The sequence below is a fragment of the Pituophis catenifer genome, unplaced genomic scaffold (genome assembly GCF_029215685.1).
Source record: "Pituophis catenifer annectens isolate HBS135680 unplaced genomic scaffold, rPitCat1.0.hap2 SCAF_4, whole genome shotgun sequence".
Classification (NCBI taxonomy): Eukaryota; Metazoa; Chordata; class Lepidosauria; order Squamata; family Colubridae; genus Pituophis; species Pituophis catenifer.
Window position 1 is genome coordinate 1,320,905 of NW_027256884.1, and position 12,700 is coordinate 1,333,604.

General features: G+C 46.7%; 1 protein-coding gene across 3 annotated transcripts in view; it reads left to right on the forward strand.

The window, feature by feature from the left end:
* Positions 1 to 377: 377 nt before the first annotated feature.
* The window catches only part of CTBP1 (C-terminal binding protein 1), a 65,925-nt gene continuing 53,602 nt past the window's right edge, over positions 378 to 12,700 (forward strand). For all 3 annotated transcript variants that reach the window (XR_011600347.1, XM_070942703.1, XM_070942704.1), the window contains exon 1: positions 378 to 529. Coding sequence is in view for 2 of the 3 variants with exons in the window: in XM_070942703.1 (XP_070798804.1) it covers positions 490 to 529 (40 nt within the window). In the remaining variant the exon portion in view is untranslated. The remainder of the gene's footprint in view (positions 530 to 12,700) is intronic.

The following is a 12,700-nucleotide window of genomic DNA, read 5'->3' on the forward strand; positions in this document are numbered from 1 at the left end:
GTCAGGAAGATCTACCCCGGCTGGCCGGCCCGAGCGGCCGCCACCCCCCCGCCCGGCCACCTCTGGCCCGTCGCGGCCGGCCAGCGGAGGACGGAAGGGGCGGCCGAGTTTGAGCAGCGGCGGCGCCGCGCCGGAGGAAGAGCAGCAGCAGCAGCAGCAATCCGGGCTCAGCGCCTTCGCCAGGCCGGCGGGTCCCTCGGGTAAGAGACGCGGCTCCCGCTTCGGTCTTCCTTCCTCGCCCGCCCGCCCGCCCGCCTGCCTTTCCGGGCCTGGGCTGGGCAGCAACCGGGAGATTGAGGGGGGAGGCTGGGCTGGCAGTCCCGGGGCTGGGCCGCCCCTCCCTCCTCCTCCTCCTCCTCCCCCTCCCTGCTGCCTGGCTGGGCGCAGCGTCGGGGCGGGCGGCGGGGGGGACCGTCGGGGCCGCCATCTGCTTCGCCTCCTCGCGCCCAGCAGCCCGCCGGAGCCCTGCCCGCCCTGCCCCGCGCTTCAATGGGCAGCTCCCACTTGCTCAACAAGGCCTTGCCGCTGGGTAAGCAGCCCCCGCCGGAGACACTGTGGCAAGCCCGGAGACAATGTTGCAAGGCGGCCGCCGCCGCTGCCTCTTTGTGCCGGCCGGGGAAGGGGCTCAGGCGGGACGGGGGAGGGGAGGGAGGGGAGGGGGCTTCTCCCCGCTGCGGGCCCCGCCGCTCCGCCCGCGCTTCCTGGGGAGGCCGCGGGGCCTCTTTCCCCGGGGAAGGGCAGGGCCCGCGCCGCCGCCGCCTCCGCCTCCGCCTCCGCCCGGGCTGGCAGCCAGGGACGGCCGGCCTCGCCCGCCAGCGGAGGCCCAGGAGGGTGGGGGGCGGCCTGGGAAGAGGGGGGTCTTTCCGCGGGAAGGGCGCCCTGCAGGCCTCCCTTCCCTTCCCTTCCCTTCCCTCGGTTGGGCGTGGAGGGGGAAAAAGCCCTCAGCCGAGCTTGGGTGGAGACCCCCGGCCGGATCCCCTCCCCTTCCAATCTGGGATCTCTCGGGGGGGCTCGGAGACCCTCCGCCAAGCTTGGTCCCGGGGCCCTTTGGAGGGATCCGGGCTCTGAGTGGGTGAAGCTGGGCGGGCCTGGGTCTTTCGGCCGTGGATGATGGGCCTGGGGAGCCGGGGGAAGGGGGCCTGGGCTTGGGAATGTCAGAAAGCGGCCGGGGAAAAGGGAAAAGGCCGAGGCGTGGCGGGGATGGGCCTTCTGGAGAGCTGCCCCGTTGAACGACGGCCGAATGTTGCTCTGAGGGGCCAATTCCGCGGTTAGCAAGGAAAAGTTTCCTTTAAAAAAAAAAAAAAAAGAGCGCCTTTTTTGGGGCTGGGGGCTCGGAGGATGGAAGGACGCCCGGCCGTCTCTGATGGGGCCGAAGTCAGGAACCGGCCGAGCGGTGAGCCCGCTTCGTTGGCTGCGTTTTCCTACCAAAGAGGATATTCATCCTGTTTATTTTTCTTGTTTTAACTTTTCTTTTCGCTGCTTTGCAAAAGGCAGGCCGCTCTTTCCCGAGGCTTCTCTTCTTTGAAAGGCAGAGGGACTGGAGCCTTTCCCAGCGTTGCCCTTTTCCGCTCCGAGGGCTTCGCTTTTAGTAAGATATTTGTGGGTAAATTGTAGGACATCAGCGATAAATGTCTAATGCAAAAAGAAATGCCATTGTTAGGATTTCTTAGGCTCTGGAAGTTTTTCCTAGGCTTGTTTGGAAGATTGTTATTTCTTTAATCAATTTCTGGAGTTGCCTGTTTCCACAAGGATTTTCTGCCTTCCTAACACATAGCCTAATATCTCGATATTTTGGTTTTTTTTATTTGCTAGCCTTGGAGAACTGTGTGAATAAGTAACATTGCATAGAGGTTTTTACATGTGATTTGGCTCCTGGACCTAAAATTACTGGATAGACACCATTAAAACATTGCAACGGTTATTACCGTAAGTTTCAATTATTCGTATATTCAGATTGCCAAAAATTGACACTGAGGAGCCTCAAGGATTTCTGAAATTATTAGCAAAGAATTCCATGGAGATCTCTGTTTATTATAACAGGATAAATAAATAAATAAATAAAATCAGTACTGGTTCATTTGGTTTTAAATTATAGTTGTGGTTTGTTGGTATTTTAAACCGTACAAGTTCTCTCCCCCCTCCAATCGTATTTATTTTAGATTATTGGTGTACAAAATGCAAATCCCTTTCCAGTGTCCCAGCCAGCTCTAGGAATTCTGGGAGTTGTAGTCCATGCCTCTTGAAGTTGAGAGGTACTGAGTTAGACAGGACAAAAAAAAAAAAAAAACCACAATGGTGAATTCAGGTTTCATTTTTGCTTCTTGTTTAATGAAGCGAACACTGTTGTGTCCTTTATTTTGTGATTAAGATCTGTTCTCTCCACCTGCTACAACCAACCCTTGTTGTGTAAACGTCTCCGGTCTTAAAAGGTGATATTTTCAATTATAGTGGGGATTTTTTGTGTCTGTGTTGTGTATCTTTCAGGTGACAGGAAATCCCCAGATGATGTGAATTAAGAGGGTGGAGAGAATATTTGAATAATTGTTCTAACTAAATAGCTCGTGTCCAGAAGAGCCCAAGTGTTCTTTTGAAAAAGGTTCCTTCGCTTTTTGTTAAATTAATTGTGGTTAGGAAAGATTCATAGCACACACTTTTGTATCTCTAGTCAAGGCCAGGCGGTTTCCTCCCAATAAGGCATAAAAATTGCACTCTGAATCTAGCCTAGAAATGCTCTTTATTGGGGTATGTAATTTCAGAGTCTGTGTTGGTGTTTTCCACTCTACAGCAAGATCCTGATTTTAGAAACGCAGGTAGAATTTCTAAAAGAAAACACAGGGAGAAATTGAGCAATTATTGGGTCCAAATACAGGTAAGTCCTCCACGTACGACCACAATTGAGCCCAAAATTTCTATTGCTAAGCAAGAATAGAAATAAAATAGAGTAAAACTTTATTGCCACTTTAAATGTACCCTTAATCAGCCTACATTAAAATGAAATTTCATTGCAGTCAGCTCTCCAAGGATAACCATTATGCATATATATATATATATATATATACACACACACACACACACACATATATACACACACACACATGTGACATGGAGAAATAGCACAGTCGAGTTCGAGAAATTTGTCGAGCAAGTTTTGCCTCATTTTACAACCTTTCTTGCCACCGTTGCTAAGTGGATCACAGCAGTCGTTAAATCGGTAACACGGTTGTTAAGTGAACCTTTGGCTTCCCCGTTGATTTTGCTTGTCAGAAAGTCGCCAAAGGGGTTGCGTGACCCCGGGACATTGCAACCGTCATAAGTACATGCCAGTTGCCAAGCGTATGAATTTTGATCACGGTCGTAAGTGTGAAAAATGGTCATAAGTCATTTTTTCCACTGCCGTCGGAATGTCGAATGGTCACTAAATGAACTTATACATGGAGGAAAACCTGTTCTGAATCTCCTTCTGTTGCTACCTAGTTAAATTAAATAGAAATCTCTATCTATTTGTTAATTCTTTGTTCCCTGGCATGAAGATTAGAGACTGACAGCTATTTTTTCCCCCCATCCGGCTGACCCAGAGAAGCAAAGATGGCCCCGGGCGACAGCAGCAACGCGTATCAGACGTGGTGTGACTCACTTTTGTGGGTCCGTATCCAGCCTGCAGTTTGGCTAGAAACAAGGCAACAGGAAGGCATCTGTCAGTCTTCTTTTTTGGGGGGAGAATTGAGGGTTGGGCTGCAGGCCTGAAACCCTGAAATCAGATTTTGCACAGAGCTCTGAAAACTTCCTGCCTGTTTACAGTCCGTTGTGCCAAGGTGTTGCCTAAAAAAGACTAAAGTTTTTTCCACAATCCAGTTAAGGGTGGTCCTCGACATACAACAGTTCCTTTAGTGACCGTTCGAAGTTACAACGACATTGAAAAAAGGGACTTACCACCATTACGACTTAGACAATTGCAGCATCCCCCTCCCCCCCCATAGTCACATGATCAACATTCAGAGGCTTGGCAACTGGCATGTACTTACGACGGGTTGCAGTGTCCCGGGATCACTTGATCCCCCTTTTGTGACCTTCTGACAAGCCAAGTCCATGGGGAAGCCCGATTCACTTAACAACCGTGTTACTAATTTAACAACTGCAGGGATTCACTTAACGGTGGCAAGAAAGGTCGTAAAATGGGACAAAACTCACTTACCGGTAACAAACATCTCACTTAGCAACACAAGTCTGGGGCCCAATTGTGGTCGCAACTCGAGGACTTCCTGTATTTTGAGAAGATCTTCCTTCCAGTTCGATGTCTCTCAACAGTTGATTCATTTTCAAACCGATAACCACGTATAATAATAGATGAGTCATGCCAGCTTTCTTTCGTCCTCTTGCAAAACATTTTTCAGAGATTGGAGTGGCATTATTGAGGCCTGTTTCTGTGAATTGCCCGTATTAATTTCAGGATAAGTTTGATTCTTTAGGCCTGAATGAGTGTGGACTTTTTTATAGCAGAGGAAATAACTATCCTAAAGTGAATAGAAACTGAGCCTACATTTGCTTTACACCTAAATTAAGCTTTAATGGACATTCTTTGTTTCAGCATATTAAATGAACCTACTCACTTGTGATTTATAAATCAGAGTTTATGGCTATGCATGCTGACCCGTGTCAACTCCTCTTTATGTAATGAACCACAGCTGAAGACGCAATCGCTTAGCAAATTGTGTGAACCCTACAGAGATGGTTGCAATTTTCAGTAGTGCAATTGTTTCGTTAAGTCCGGTTACTTCTTGGATAAAAGCAATTTTGATGTGGGCGATTACTATGTAGAAGCTATTCAAATCCAGAGCATCAGTAGGTGACACAAAATAGAGGACAGGAAAAGCCACAATTGTTCTGGATTTTTGCACCCTGTATGCAGTGGTCCTAACCCTGATTAGCAGGCAGATGTTTTTGTACTTGCTTGAGAGTGTCATCTTTAGGAGCAGACAGATGTTTTCTGTACTTAGTTTGACAGCATGGAACTGTCCTTGAACCCGTCTCTGGAATTTTAGGAATGGAGATCATTTTTTGGTATGTACCGTATTTTTCAGAGTATAAGACGCTCCGGACTATGAGACGCACCTATCTTTTTTGGTGAGGAAAACAAGAAAAAGAAATCTGCCTCTGCCCCCCAGCAATTTTGCCTCGTTGCAGCAAACAGCCTGCTTTACTTTCATTTTCGTTTTCAGCCTAGTTTGCTTAGCACAAGAAAAAAAAAATCTGCTGCCAGCAATTTACCTCCTTGCAGCAAGCAGCAGAGGCCCACGCAGCAATAGGCCATGGCAATCCCTGCAGCCTGAAACAGCTGAGTCAGGAGGCCAATCCAAGGGACAATCAACTTGTGCTAATTAGGCTGTGCTGAAGCTGAAATGGGCTGTTTCTTGCTGCTTGCTGCAAGGAGGTAAATTGCTGGGAGGCAGAGGCCAAAGGGTGGGGGCCAGTGGGTGGGTGGGGCTACAGTCGGTGTATAAGACCCACCTAAATTTTCACCCCCTTTTAGGGGGGGGGAAAGGTGCATCTTATACTCGGAAAAATATGGACTTCTCATTGGACTTCTGAGTTTCTCATTCTTCTCTATCTTCTCATGCAAAGCAGAGATGATAACCTTTAAAATATATGGCAATAAGCACAATTTACCTGTATTATTTGGAGACTGTGTTTAACCATATGAGCTGCTGTATTCCTGGACTTTTAAAATCAGATCTTTTAAAATCATAACTTTTATCAACTTTTACATTCTTGGTCGATTGGAGCAGGGCTTGGGAAGTGATGAACAGACGTGGCATTTCCCATCTTGACGGTTGGAAAAAGTTGCAAGATGTTTGTTTAAGAACTGGAAAAGTTGAGCCGAGCATCTTGAATGCTGTTATATTATTGGTGGTAGTTGTTCAGCTGCTTATTTTTTTAAAATGAATACAATCCTTTATCATCAACTGCTTTGAACCTTGAAAAAACAGCCTGTGAATGTTTTCCCAGAAGGCCCAGGAACCCTGATAATCTCACTTGGCTTTTTTTTGGTCAGTTAACAGTCACAGAATTATTTGAAAAAATGTGTAAATAATGCGCATGAAAAGGGAATTTATTCTCATGGAACTGTTGCGAGTAGAGCAAAATTACGGATCCCACTTTATATTTTTAGTAATTGCTCCTATGCATGTTGCATTGGTCAAGGGGAGGGATTTAAATCATAGAACACAGAATAATTTAGAGTTGGAAGGGACTTTGGAGGTCTTCTAGTCCAACTCCCTGCTCGAGCAGGAAACTATCATTTCAGATAAATGGTTGTCCTGTTTTCTTCTTAAAAGCCTCCAGTGATGGAGCCCCCACAACTTCTGGTGGCAAGCTGTTCCACTGATTAATTGTCCTCACTGTCAGGAAATTTCTCCTTAATTCCAGGTTGCGTCTCTTCTTGGTTAGTTTCCAATCGTTGTCTTGCTTTTCGATGCTTTGGAAAACAGTTTGACCCCCTCTTCCTTGTAGGAGCCCCTCAAAGATTGGAAGATGCTATCATGTCTCCCCTAGTCCTTCTTTTCATTAGACTAGACATGCCCAATTCCTGTAACCCTTCTTCTTCTGTACGTTTTAGCCTCCAGCCCCCTAAAACTTTAAACTGTATCTGGTCTGTATCTGACTTGTTAAAGCTGAGCATTATTATCTCTGCTTGCTGTTGAAGTTGGATGTTTGGTGGTTCTGGAATCACCGTTGCTTTCTTTTGACAGAGGTACCAATTGTTCCTTCTTTATGCCTGGCCATCTGTAGAGTTCTCATGCCCCCTTCATTATGTGATGGGCACAGGGCCAAGCAGCCTATTTAAGCACCCAGAGAAAATTGACAGAAGCTGCTATCTCAGCATACACATTCACAGATTAACAGAGTTGGAAGGGAGCTTTTGGGTCATCTAGTCCAACCCCCTGCCCAAGCAGGAGACACTACACCATTTCTGACAGATGGCAGTCCAGTCTCTTCTTGAAAGCCTCCAGTGATGAAGCTCCCACAACTTCTGAAGGCAACTTCTGTTCCATCGGTTGATTATTCTCCCTATCAGAAAGTTTCTCCTTATTTCCAGGTTGAATCTCTCCTTGATCAGTTTCCATCCATTATTCCTCATCTGGCCTTTAAGTGCCTTGGAAAACAGCTTGACCCCCTTCCTCCTCTCTGTGGCAGCCCCTCCAATATTGGAAGACTGCTATCCTGTCTCCCCTGGTCCTTCTCTTCACTAGACTAGCCAGGCCCAGTTCCTGCAACCGTTCATCGGATGTTTTAGCCTCCAGTCCCCTCATCATCCTGGTTGCTCTTCTCTGCACTCTTTCTGGAGTCTCAACATCATTTTTATAGTGTGGTGACCAAAACTGGATGCAGGATGGATCCTTATTACTATTCATTACTGCAATTAGGCTCCAAAATCCATATTCCTCAGCCAGTAGGAGCAAAAGCTAAAATGCCATGAGAACTAAAGTCAACTGATTGGCATTGCTTTATTCTGGATGACCATCTTCCTCCCATTTTCTTCTGGATCTGAAACCTTTGGTTTCCTTGAACTTCAGGAGTCCTCGAGTTACAACAGTTCGCTTAGTGACCATTGGAAGCTGCAACGGCACTGAAAAAAGGGACATGACCATTTTTCACATATATGACCGTTGCAGCCTCCATGCAGTTAGTGATTTACATTTGGATGCTGTGTGTCAGCTGACTCACATTTATGACGGGGTCACGTGATCCCCATTTGACCAAGCAAAGTCAGTGTGTGTGTGTGGGGAAAGCCAGATTCGCTTAACAACCTGTGTGACTGATTTAACAACCGCAGTGATTCATTTAACAAATGTGGCGAGAAAAGTCGTACCATGGGGGCAAAACTCACTTAATTTAAATGTCTCACTTAGCAAGAGAAATGTTGGGCTCGATGGTGGTCGTAGGTTGAGCACTGCCTGTATTTTTGCACCGTAAACTAAAGCAATTAAGAAGAAACATCTAATACGGATAGTCCAAACATTCATTTAGTGACGATTTAAAGCTGCAGCGTCACCGAGAAAAGTGACTTATGACCATTTTTCACCCTTACCATGATTGGCGCATCTCTGCGGCCACGCCATCAAAATTCACACACTTGGCAGTATTCTGTATCTTCTTTCTGCTTAATCTTCAGTGTAAGTCTGTCCATTTCTGCACAGTTCAATATCTTCTTAATTATCTCTACATCTGATGGTATTCCAACGCTGAGCAAACACAATCCTCCCTGCTGTTAATACGTGCAATATTAAATGTACACTTCGTTTATCTATTTTTTCTGATACTATAGCTCAGTGATGGCTAACCTTTTTGCCGTCGCGTGCCAAAAATGGGGGAAGCACGGGGGGGTCACATGCTCGTATGCCCACACCCATAATTCAATCCCTCCCCAGTGCCCCCCGTGCATGCACGCATGACCCCCCCCACATGCGCGTGTGACCCCACTGCGTTCCCCTGCTTTTGGCATGCGACGGCAAAAAAGTTACCTGTGGGCCCGGTAGGCCCGCTTTTCGCTCTCCTCAGGCTCCAGAGGCTTCTTGGAGCCTGGGGAGGGCGAAAACGGCCTTTCCCATCCCCCCGGAGGCCCTCCGGAAGCTGGAAATGGCCCGTTTCCCGACTTCCGGTGGGATTGCAAGGCCCGAAAATCAGCTGGCCGGCGCACACATGCGCACTGGAACTGAGCTATGGCAATGCTCGCGTGCCCACAGATATGGCTCCGTGTGCCACCTGGTTTGCCATCACGGCTATAACTAATAAAAAACAATTCAGGTTTAAAAGATCTACATGTTTCCTTTCTAACCACACACAGATTTTTGCCCCCCCCTTTTTTTTTTTTTTGGCTATCAATACTATTTGAATACTATCAAACATGGAATTTATTTTATCAAGGGCTGGAAAAAAAATGGGTTAAGATTAGGAATCTAATCTGTATTGTTAAGCAAACAAAATAACCCAGACAACCCAATATTTATTAAGCACTAAATAAATGTAATAGTAGAAAATTAAAAAAAAAAAATCACACTCTTGGCAACTGACCTGTACTTACGACAGTTGCGGTTTCTTAGAGTCACGCGATCCCCTTTTGCGACCATTGGATGAGCAAAGTCAAGGGGGGAGCCAGGTTCACTTAACAACCTAACTTAGTGATTGGGGCAAGAAAGGTCGCAAAACAGAACTCGCTCAACAACCGTCTCGCTTAGCAACGGAAATTTTGGCGCTCCCTTGGGGGGGTCATAAGTCGTGGACCGTCTTTATTTGGAGTGAGGTGCCCCATCTGAAAAACAAGGCTGTAGCCAGGAGGGAATCTGATGAAAGGACAAAGTAACTCTTAAGTGCTCACAACAAGCCTCTTTACTAAGCTTGTAACTTTGATCTTTGGCCATTATTGGTACTCATCCCAGTCCCCCCCCCCCAGGCAGGGAGGCTTTGCTGCCATTAGTAAGGGTGAAAAACCTTTAAGAAGATCGTGTTCCCCCATGGGGGGGGGTCTCACCCCGGGGTCCCTGGCCATCCGGTCTCCGCATCAGGAGGACCACAAATTCATCTCTGTTTCCAGGCTCCATAAGGACTTCTTAAGTTCGCACCACCATCCTCATAATGGCTTCTTACTTCCCTGCCTCTCTCTGTGTTCCTAAGAGATTAAAGCAAATTTATTTTTAGAGCAAATAAATAAATAAATATTTTTTTGTTCTCCGCATTTCCTGTACCGCTTTCAATCTCCTTTTTTTTTTCTCTCTCTCTTCTTCTTCAACAAAACCACTTGGCTAAATTTAGATAGTTTTACCTCCAGGGCAGGACGTGCCGCAGTGTTTCTCTTTCCCCTTTTTACCAGACAGACGTAGCACAAGCCTCAAAAATATAAATATTTTTTTGCAAACCTTACTTGCCATTTATTCTTAGACTCCCTCCACACCCCCACCCCCACCCCACCAGTCCATGGAGGCCCTGGATGATGAATTATGTAATCAGCAATAGAGAGTCTTCGGTAAAATAGAGACCCACCACAGAAATACAGGTAACTCTCAACAATTTATTTAGCGGCCATTCCAAATTTCAAGAAAAAGAGGCTTGTATCTGTTTTTGTTGCAGAAAACAAATCCAGAAGCACACACAGATAAACGGATGCCGCAGGATTCATTAACTTTTTTATATACACAATAACACATGAAGTAAATTTACAATACCAATAGCAGATTCACAGTTTCGTGTCAGCTCAGATCAGCAGACAAGCTCACACAGGCTCTGGTTTCAGTTTCGTTTCTCTGCACAGACTCAGAAGCTGCAGGCTAAGGCACGCCCTGGCTCCAGTCTGTCTCAGCTCCCAATTGGCTGACTTAGTTGCTATGCCTGTTCATTGGATGACCTTGTTACCATGTCTTCCCAGTCATGAATATTCTGACAATGCCCTAGGGCGGTGTTTCTCAACCTTGGAAGCTTGAAGATGGGTGGACTTCAACTCCCAGAATCCCCCAGCCGGATTCTCTTTTGCAAAACTTTTGACAAGGGGGAAAAGCCAGGTTCACTTCACAACCGTGGCAACAAAGGTCGTAAAACGGGGCAACACACTTGCTTGGCAAATGTTTCACTTAGCAACCTAAATTTTGAGCTCAGTTGCGGTCGTAACTCGAGGACGAGCTGTATTAAAAAAACCAGGAGCTAATATGTGGCCAACATCTCCTTCCTGAGCTGTATCTGGTCATGATTCTTCTCCCTGGACCTCACGTTCAACAAAGACATCCAGCTACCTCTATCTTCCTCCATATTTTCTCCCCCCATCTTGCCAGGAAAATGAGATTTCCCAGCAGGACAGGAGCATCCCCCCCCCCACCTTGTGATAGTTGGTTGATGCTACAGGGAAGTTTTGAAGAGGGAAGCAGAAGGCAGGATGAAAACACTCGATTCCCGCCAAAGGAACTTTGGAAAATCGCAAGGTGAATTTAGAAAAGAGCTCCTAAACTCCCCTTTTTCTTTAATCCGGAGTTGGGGGTTACGGTTGAAGTCAGGGTGGTCTGTTCCGGAGCGCCAGAGCTGCTCCCACGAAGCCAACTCTGATAGCTTGCAAAGGAATTCTGCTTTCAGAATCTTCCCTGAATTAAAAAAATGCCTGCGTGGTTTTAGAATAGAATAAAATAAGCTGGAAGGGGCCTTGGAGGTCTTCTAGTCCAGCCCCCTGCTCAAGCAGGAGATACCATTTCAGATAAGTGACTGTCCAATCTCTTCTTAAAAACCTCCCGTGATGGAGCATCCACAACTTCTGGTGGCAGGCTGTTCCACTGGTTAATTGTCCTCACTGTCAGGAAGTTTCTCCTTAGTTCCAGGTTGCTTCTCTCCTTGATTAGTTTCCATCCGTTGCTTCTTGTCTTGCTATCTGGTGTTTTGGAGAATACTTGTGACCCCCCCCACTCTTCTTTGTGGCAGCCCCCCAAATCCTGGAATGCTGCATTTCATTCATTAAAAATTGTCTAAATGGGTTTGCATTTCCACCGTCCGGGAGGAGAGGATGCTCTCACTCTGATCTTGAACGATGGGCCAGAAATCTTTCCCTGGTATGTTTATTCATTTACTTTATTTCAGGCTACAGCTAGTCCTTAACTTACAACAGTTTGTTTAGTGACCGATTAACAATGGCACTGAAAAAAGTGATGTATGACCGTTTTTCACACTTATAGCCATTGCAGCATCTCCTCCCCCGTGGCCAGAAATTCGGACGCTTGGCAACCGATTCACATTTATGACGGTCGCAGAGTCCCGGGCTCATGTGACACCCCCCCACCTCCTTTTGCGACTTTCTGACAAGCAAACTGAATGGAGAAATCAGATTCACTTAACCATGTTACTAACTTAAGAAGTGCAGTGATTCAAACCAGAAAAATTGAGCAAAGTTCTCTCTAACAATTGTCAATGGTTTAACAATCATTTAGCAAGGGAAATTTTGGGCACAATTGTGGCTCGTAAGTCGGGGACTGCGTGTTAATGGGTCAAGACAATCTGCCCTGGCCTTGTGGCTTTATTTTCTTCTCAAGGCAGAAAGCTCTCCTGGCACAGGGCGCTCAGCTTAAGACCAACTGTGAGAGCTTTTCCAGAAAGAGGGGAGAAATCCTACCAGGCCAGCAATGGTGGCACCATATTGGATCTTGGCCATGAAAGGATTGGCCACTCAACCCTCGTGGCTGCGTAGGAGCAGAGACCTGCCAGTTTTTGGCTACAGAAAATCAAGGGGCTGCAGTGCCTTGTCCAACCAACAGATTTTTATTAAAAGACGCAGGTTTTCGTGAATTGCAGCTCAATTCCAGACGCCTCAATCTGATGCGTATCTAGAGAGGTGAGCTGCCTTTTTCTGGGCCTCTGAATAAAATCCGTAAATCAGGAAAGGTGCTCCCAGACTTTTTCCTGGTTCCCTTTGTTCCCGATCCTGTGTCCCAGGTTGCTAACAGGCATTTCAAGGGAGTCGCACAAATGCAGACAGTCGCATCCACAAATCTATTTTCCTAAATTTAAGAGTGGCCCATGGAGCCCTCCAGGACTCCCTGCTGATCTGCCCTCCCTCTGGGGTCTTTGTTCTTAATTCAAGGCTGTTCAGTTGTGGGATTCATTAGGGAGGGGGGGCTGATCCTGCTTTTCCCCCTTAATTATGCATATAAATTTGCTTTTTTGTTTTGTTTTGATT